Below are 9,131 nucleotides of genomic sequence, written 5' to 3'. Positions count from 1 at the left end.
GTCCCTTAATATTATCTTACTAACAGTGGATATTTCAATTTCCATCAGATTAAAAAATAAATGACATCATTAGTTCGTGCATCTAAACAATACGGTTCCAAAACTGAAAATAAACTTGCTTTAGTTTGTGCATTTAATTAATCATTGATGGACATGTTGGGTTGATTTCAATTACAATATGAGAAGAATACAAATCTGCTCAATCTTTCAACAGCACAGAGATTTTCATCCATTGTTAATTAATGAATCCATTATTAATGAATGAATGCATTCATTCCAAGTCCCGTATAGTCGTCTCGTTTTGCACGAAAACATATTGTTCGTGCTCAGAAAGAACATGTTTGTTAGTAAACAGTCATTTTCATATAACAGTTAAACATCACATCCATTTATGCAATTATGCGCCTTGTACAAAGGTGGGAAAATAAGATAGTTCAATGTACATGTTGCACTTGCTTTTGATCTTTTTTAATGGAATAATAATAAAAGTAATACTAATAATGGTGTTGATAAGTATTATTATTAAGAAAATAATCATGAGCAAAATGTAAACATAGAAAACTAAAAATACATTCTCTTTAAAAGTGAGTTTTTCTTGTTTGTCATATACATTGATATGTAGGATATTTGTTTTGTATCTATTTTACAATGAGCTTGAAACCTTTTCTCGTTTTGAAATGTCATAGCCCTGAAGCCGTTTCGCCTCTCTGCCTCTCCTTTGCCCCACTTCTCCCACCTGCAGAAGATGTGAGAGAAAAACAACAACACAATAACAATCCTTTGAATGGTTAAAATGCATCCATTGATCACATATGATATCAGACGCCGTGGGTTCTTAGTCGAACTGAAACAAGAGCAAAGGTTGGGGTCATTTTGGCGCCTTGGCCGCTACCCCTCTTGTGCCCCCCAACACCCCCACCCCCTCCCCAGTTGATACCGGCCTATTGCCCAAACAGACAACAAACAATATCATTCAAGTTCAAAAACACAGTGTGGCTTGTTTTGAAAATACCCGCAATTTACAAAGGCTGGGATTCAATCAAAACTGGGACGCACCCGCTAATAGAAAACTACCAAAAAATATACTCAGTTGCGGTTTTATTTAAGATGCTACTTCTTTTCTATTCATAAATGTAACCGCTATGAGAAACCGTTTTGCAGTTTATTATTATCCGGTGGGTCACAGTGCTGATGCAAAATCTGGCTCAAAGAACAATTTCTAAATATGAATGAATGTATGCATTTTATTTGTCTTCGGGAAAAGTAAGATAGGGCAGACATGACTAACTGAAACAAGAATTGAAAAAAGTACATATTTCCAGTAATGAAACTGCATAGGCTTATAAATAACCAACTTTCCTGCTGCAATATAAATGAATATGTAAAAGGCATGTTATAAAATTACACTTTTTACTTTATATTCCTACGTTGTGTAACAGCATTTGGCATTGATCTAAGAAACTAAGAATTTGGAATTAGTTGTGAAGTAAATGTAAATGTAAGATCTGATTTTGTTATTAAGAGGCAAAAAGAAGGGAAATAAATAAAACCACTGAAATGTAGTGCAATTGGAGGTGTTGTTTTCTTTTAGTCTCCATCTAGTTCCATTTACTTAATTAATGAAATAATTAAAATACAAGATGTTTTACAATAAAAGTTGACCTAATTACGTTTTAAACTGCAGACAATCAATTGCACACACACCAACATTTTCCAAAACAAGGAAAATATCATTGTTGATGTTAAAATCGGCAATTTTGCTTCGTGTTTTTGTAGCGTGTTGGAAATTGTTGATCTTTGTTGTCCCTACATGGATGCAAATGTATTATTTGTAACACTGTTTATCTGCGGGTTTGTTTACTGTATAGTGGAATCACATTTGATGAACACATCGCACAATGAAGATGGAGACAAAGTTTCCATTTTGAATAACAATAATATCGCCCAACCTTCACCTATTGATGTCAAGTAATATTCGATTATATGACAATATTAGCAATTCTATTATTTAGGCCTTCCCCGTCAAGTGCACCTTCAATGGCAAGTCTTCAATTCGACTGGTTGCCCTTTTTCACCAAAAACATTTTGATTTTACCTTGTAAAACGATATTTATACTGTTCATATTTTCACATAACATCCCCAAGAAAATCAAGGTCTTGGATTTCAAAATAACAGACATAGTAAAGACATACATAGTTTTAAAATGCATATGCTATAGTGAAGCGTCGAACAGTATATGGACTGGGCTTTGTTTTCTAATTAGACCTCCTGTTGATCTATAAGGAGCTCATTGTTTTACCCATTTTTAAAAATCGGACAAATATTGAACTATTTTAAGGTATGAGTTAAAGTACATGTAAAGTTGAAGTTCATTAGGAGACTTCTGGCGCAGACAGTGCATGAGAAAAATAGACGCATTTTGAAACAATATTTGAAATTATACAACCCAAGCAGCTTACTGCTCATGTTGGTTATTTAGTTCCCATATCTGAGATGTTAATGAATACCTAGTCGGTGTAACTTCATCCGGGGCATTACAGTGGCCCAATGGCGTCTACAGCCTTGTGGTCTGAGTGACCCTTTCTCTACGAACTTGAAGTCCAGCTCACGGAGCAATGGAGGGAGACCGACTGAAAGGAGCACTTTAACGCAGGGTTAATGTCTGTAAAAGTGTTAATTCAACGAACAAGACATATATATATATATATATATATATATATATATATATGATGTATATTCACGTTGTCTGTTTTGTTATCGGTAACCCCACGTCGTCACAGCAGTTGTGAAAAATGCTTACATTGCTATTTTGTGTTTGTGTAACTTTCAACACTATTTTACACATTAGCACACGTTTTGCTAAACTGTGTCTGAACAGAAATGATGTAAAACAGCCATGTATTTCACCGACGACGACGCTTTGATCAAATCCCATGTAAATGTTCAAGGGGATACACCTACACCAAATGCAAAGGATACATCACGTTTGCCATTACGCACATCCTATACACGTACAAACCTTTAACAGGTCCGTGGTGTCCGTAACATCTGATGTGTGTTTCATTTCTTGGGACGTCTGGACTCCTAATTTCATTGGAGAGGATCACGAATTCCGTGTAGGTGGCGTCTCCAGATCCCCCCTTGGTCAACTCTGTCATGTCTGCCCTGACAAAAGCTGAAGTTGACTGCCAAAAGTGCTATAAAACCGCAGGTCAGTCTAGAGCTGGTTTGGGTTTTCGTAGGCGCCCTGTATTCAATTATGGCTTAAAAGCCCTGATACAAGTGCAAGAATTTGTCTGCACTCACCCAGAGGCGGAGCATGTCACCAAGAGGGGAGCGACTCTGTTTTGTTGTTTCAATTATTTAAATGTGTAGCCTGCTCATACGTAGGAGACGAGCGAGTGTTATTTCACATTTGCCTCCATAATGAACATTTGGGATTACCATTTCATTTCCGTGTTTTATGGGCATTGCACTTTTAAACATCCTATTGTATTAAGTCAATTTTATGCGCTCTGTGTCTGTGAGTTGTATAGGCCTAAAGGGTTTAACTAAAGCACAACAGCCAGCCTTGGGATTGTGTGCTCTTAATCCTTTCTGGGTCTCTAATTTACATTGCTCAAGTGCCAGGGACACTGATATTTAATACTAACTTCCCCTCACGCTGCCTCGGAATAACACACAACGCAACACTAGTTTCCAGGATTAAAACCCAATTAAAACTGACCCCAGACATTTTAAAGAAATTAAGACTGGATTTGAATAATTTACGTCAGATATTTATTTTGGTCTGTTTATTTAGACTACTACTTCCTTGTTTGTTCAATTATATTTTGCATTAGGCCTATATATTTTTTGTTTTGTTTTTGTTTTTGTGGCGTTTAAATCTATATATTCTGTGTTTGTTCAATTGAATTTATGAAAAAGCAAAGCACAAAACAATAAAAATGAGATGTGATTGTCTATGTTAGTATATATGTTTTAAGTAGAGAACAATAAACAATGTTATTTGTTGTTTAATGGAAGTGACATAATAGACAGTTACATTAAGTCAATTGCTGTGTTTTTACAATTTTTCTATCCCTCTTCAGACTCCTGCAAAGAGGAAAACGCAAAACCGGAACAGTCGAATGTATATTGCAGTTTCTCGTGTATCTTAAATGGTATTACATTTCCTATATATGTCTATTATTTAATCACTTTTATTATGTATTTATTCAATTCTTTATCGCTTGGCCAGAATTACATACACGTTGGCAGAGTTTATTTAATAGCAGACAAAAAGGTTTCTCTTGGCAAACGCTTTACTTTGCTCAGTAATGTAGCTTTATTATTGTATTATCAGAAAGCATTCAATCAGAACAGTACGATCAGATGCATTGATATATAAATGTTTGTATTTTATATACTATAATAGCTTATACAGAGTTGCAACATGATTTGTGTCAGTCGTACACGCATGTGTGTGTATAAAGGCTATATGTTTTCTGTACATGTGCTGTGTGAACGGGAACACCCATTGCATGCCTATATTGTATTCCAAGGTATGTAATATTTAATTTAAAACAGAGAGATCCGTTGCTCAGTTTAGTTTTAAGAATAGTGTTAATTGAACTATATTGTCTCATATATATATATATATCTATATATATATAATTCAGGCTTCATTGAAAGCTTTATTGAAGCCGACAGAAAGCTGTAAAGGTTCCGGTCAACCGAATTAAACAGGGGGTGTATAAACTTTTGACACTACCCATGTCTGAACTCACTTCAGTTTTCTCTAGACTGAATGTGTTATAAGAAGCTCTGAATATATATGCTGTGCTTGCAGTTTTCATGCAAATAGAAATTCAACCCCCTGAGATACAATTAGTCTTACCAGTATATTTGAAAACACGCAGTTCGGAAACTCCAATTATATCAAGCGTATAATTTATTCCGAAATGTTAGTTATAACTGTTAAAGATTAGGTGTCGATATTGTGACCAATTGCACCAAATGATTCTGAACACACACACACACACACACACACACACACATATATATATATATATATATATATATATATATATATATATATATATATATATATAATCAGTTTATAATATTATTATTTTTAAATGAAAGAGATCACGTTGTATAGAGTTTAAAATAATACTACATTTTATTTAGGATATTTCGAAAAATAATCAATAACGGTGTGTGCAGTGGTTGTAATCTCGGATACCAGTTGGACAGCAGTTGTGTTTCCAGTATCTCCCCAGTTCTCGCTGAAATTGAACATGACCGTGGTCACTGTGCTTACCGTTCAGGGTAAAGAAATTGAGCAAATCGGGAGTCCACTATCTTCTGTTTCCCAGTGATGAGTTTAGCTAATCTCTTCTGTGTAAAAATGATAACAATCCTTTTTTTATTTCATTTAGACTTGATATGGGCACTTTATACAATGTCCGTATAGGCTATGAAAATTATATCACGTTACTACGGAATTTTACAATGAAATGCTAATTGCCTATCTTGTATTAAATATTGTAAATGCACTGCAGACCAATAAACGTAGAAAGTAAATCGTACACGTGCTGGCGATGTATTTTTGTAAAGATTTATTTTTTAGACATGTTTAAGCTTTTAAGTAATTGGAAAATAGCAGGAATGAAAGACGGCTCAACGCGGTGCGTTTTTGCGCATATTTTGAGAAAGATACCCAAATGCACGATTTGCAGTTGTGTAAAACCGGAGGATATGTTTCATTACATAAAAACGCTCTTTACCTAATCATTTATAATAAACCATTGATTCTACTGACACCTAGGCGTGGATCTAAACAACAGTATTAAACCCGTGAGCAGGATGGAAACGGCAATGGGAAGGTTTTAAAATGCCTTACACTCACATGCACACACACGCATGCACGCTCACACACATACACACACACTCGCACAGAAAATCTGTCAATTTCTGCTGGTGATCACATGACCTGCACCTCCCTGTAATGGATGGAGATGGATCTCCACGTCAGCTTACGTCTCCAAATTTTTACTCCGCGGATCTGCTTCAAAGAGGCAGGAGCAGCAGTGCAGGAGAACCATGTTCAGGACAGCAATTGAGGAGACCCCAAGGTAGAGCAATGATGGATTTTGATGAGCGGGTTTCTGTGGGCTCTAACATGTACTTACCCAGTTGTACGTACTACGTCTCCGGTGCTGATTTCTCCAGCCTCCCTTCCTTTTTACCCCAGACCCCGTCTTCTCGCCCCATGACGTACTCCTATTCATCTAACCTGCCCCAGGTCCAGCCTGTGAGAGAAGTCACCTTCAGGGACTATGCCATTGATGCATCCAGTAAGTGGCATCACAGAAGCAATCTCTCCCATTGCTATTCGGCAGAGGAGATCATGCACAGGGACTGCCTGCCTGCCCCTACCACCATGGGGGAAATGTTCGCGAAAAACAACTCCACTGTCTACCACTCGAGCTCCAACTCCACGTCCAATTTCTACAGCAGCGTGGGGAGGAACGGTGTGCTGCCCCAAGCCTTTGACCAATTTTTCGAGACGGCGTACGGGAACACAGAAAATCCGCCGTCCGACTACTCTGGGGACAAAAATGCCAACAAACTGCCTCCTGCCGCCGCCGTGCCGGGGTCTGATCCATGCAGGGAGACAGAGGCGAAGGAGCGCAGGGAAGAGAGCAGCAGCCCCGGGTCCTCTTCCGGCAACAATGAGGAGAAATCCAGCAGCACCAGTACGTATAAAGACAGCGCCCCAGTTAGGAGAGAAACTTTGCAATCTAGCGCGCTGCTGTTAAAATTTTTATATGCTGTTTTATAAGCATATAAGGTTTATGGAGGGCCTGTAGATTTCCCCAACAAAACTTTCTTATAAACTGCATGATCACGTGTGCTTGGGATTGAAATTGGCCGTGAAATACCCCAGGCCAATTGCAGTCTTCAAGAAAGGGAATGCTTTCTTAACTTTTAGAAATGCACTGATTTCAAAATATTTGTTTTGCATTCAGATTCTTCTTCTTCTTATCATTATTGTTTCTCTTGTACAGGTTAATACTTAATGTGCATGGACTAACGAGACATAAATGTACATGTACTCAATCAGACTAATTTAACAGTTTTAATACACTTTAAATTATATGTTAACTGAAGCGATCGTACATGTCTGTTATAAAGTGTTATTCGGTTTCCTAGGACATTCAGTCAGTTATAACTATTTTTATATTTTACACCAAAACTCGCTTTCACTGACTTTAACTCCAGGCTGCGGGTCTCTGTGAGTAAAATACACTGATAACATAACTATTATAATGATAATAGTGTGGGATTGTGTAAAATGTGTTTAATCCTGTATAACATAAACAATTACTAATCACCGAACCACTCTTGTGTATCCAGTCCAATGAAAAAATGAAAGCTAACCGTGCGTAATAAGAAGCGACTGCATAGACATAAGACGTTTTTGCAAATGAACTCCAAAGAAAGACGTGTCGCAAGTGTTTGCATGCTGGCCTTCACATTTCTCATGTATGAAGTTCATTTTATTTGAGACGTTAGACTGAACATTTCCATGGGTTTATTTCCCTCTAATTTTACGCATGGTTGTCTCCCTTTTTTTTTTTTTTACAGGTGGCCAGCGTACTCGTAAAAAGAGATGCCCCTACACAAAATACCAGATCCGAGAATTGGAGAGAGAGTTTTTTTTCAGTGTCTATATTAACAAAGAGAAGCGCCTTCAGCTGTCAAGGATGCTCAACCTCACTGACCGGCAGGTTAAAATCTGGTTTCAAAATAGAAGAATGAAAGAAAAGAAATTGAACAGAGATCGGTTACAATATTACACAACCAATCCTTTGCTTTAAGACTGCATGTGGCTTGGACACAACTTTTCACCCCCTTTTGTGATAACACCTACAGATGCCCGTCTTCAAACTACGAAAAGACCTTTTAAAGAAGAGGGTCCGACGTCATTTGTACAATTCAGATGTAGAAAATAACTGGAATTTACTTTTCTCTGCAGCTCTATAACCTATCATTTTTTTCCATCCCTCTGACGTCCAGTAGCAATTCATTTCTGTACATTAAGGGACATATGTGATAGACTTTGGCTGCAATGTTCATGATTGAATGATTTACTGGGTGTTTTGTAAATCACATAATCCGTTTTGAAATTCTGCGGGATGTTTTGTTTAGTTTATTTGTCAATTTTATTTTCCTTTTATAAGCTATGAAAGAACGCCTGCGGATGAATACCTTGTACATTTTAATCTTTGTGGCTATGGACTTTGGTGTGACCAAAACAACAGTAAATACTTCAAACAGTGAATTTAAAGTTAAAGCTTTGATTACATCGTAATGCATTCACCACTATATTTTAAAGTGTTTAACCTGTATAATTTTTACTTTAAATATCCGGTAAAGTTGTAACGCTGCAAGGGCACGGGTTTGTTGGTATGCATATTATTCACCAAATTATGGTGACATTTCAGTTTGTGTTGGTATAGTTTATGGTTCTGATACTACACAACCTACACAAATAATTTCAATAGAAAAGTATATATGTTAACAAAGTATTTTCTAACAAGGCTGAAGTTTCATATTTGTGCAATTTACTGTACACAGAGACATGATTATATCCAGTTCAATATTAAGCACGGAAATTATATTTTCATAACAGCCATTACTGAATGTATGCTCTTGCTTGAACAGAGTGTGATGTCCCATTAGATTACGCGGAAAACTACGCCCAGCCTCTGAAACCATCATTTAGATTTTGTTTTTGCCAAAGGGAAGCCGTTTCATGAACTTCGCACACATACAATTGCCAATGAATCCGAATTATATAGAATATATAATAGAATATAATTGCTGCGTAAATCAGTGTAATTGGCACAAAAATATGTTGTATTCAAATCTAAATGCAGAATCTCAGGCAGGCTTATCTCATGCAATCTGGATTGTTAACGCTTCAACCAAAACGTTCATTTTCTTTGTGGTTCCTTCATCCACAGTATTGGGGTTGCCATTGCAGTTGTGTTTTGTAAATAAAGCCTTTTTGTGTTTTCAATTTGTGTCATGCGCTCCTTGAAACAGCGCAAACATTGTTAATAAAAAGATGATTTGC

General features: G+C 36.8%; 1 protein-coding gene across 1 annotated transcript; it reads left to right on the top strand.

Moving 5' to 3' along the window:
- Positions 1-5,919: 5,919 nt before the first annotated feature.
- Positions 5,920-9,131, top strand: hoxa11b (homeobox A11b). Its single transcript, XM_066715646.1, has 2 exons — positions 5,920-6,744; positions 7,637-9,131. The coding sequence occupies exons 1-2, from the start codon at positions 5,994-5,996 to the stop codon at positions 7,867-7,869; spliced, it is 984 nt and encodes a 327-aa protein (XP_066571743.1). The 5' UTR covers positions 5,920-5,993; the 3' UTR covers positions 7,870-9,131.

The sequence above is a fragment of the Amia ocellicauda genome, chromosome 10 (genome assembly GCF_036373705.1).
Source record: "Amia ocellicauda isolate fAmiCal2 chromosome 10, fAmiCal2.hap1, whole genome shotgun sequence".
NCBI lineage: Eukaryota > Metazoa > Chordata > Actinopteri > Amiiformes > Amiidae > Amia > Amia ocellicauda.
The sequence above is the reverse complement of the archived record's forward strand: the minus strand, read 5'-3'. Positions and strand labels throughout refer to the sequence as shown.

What these genes read in the sequence shown, in the direction of transcription:
- hoxa11b (XM_066715646.1), top strand. Translation starts at nt 5,994, where the DNA reads ATGGATGGAGATGGATCTCCACGTCAGCTTACGTCTCCAAATTTTTAC. An exon ending in GGAGAAATCCAGCAGCACCA is followed by an intron (nt 6,745 to 7,636) that starts GTACGTATAAAG and finishes TTTTTTTTACAG; the next exon opens with GTGGCCAGCGTACTCGTAAA.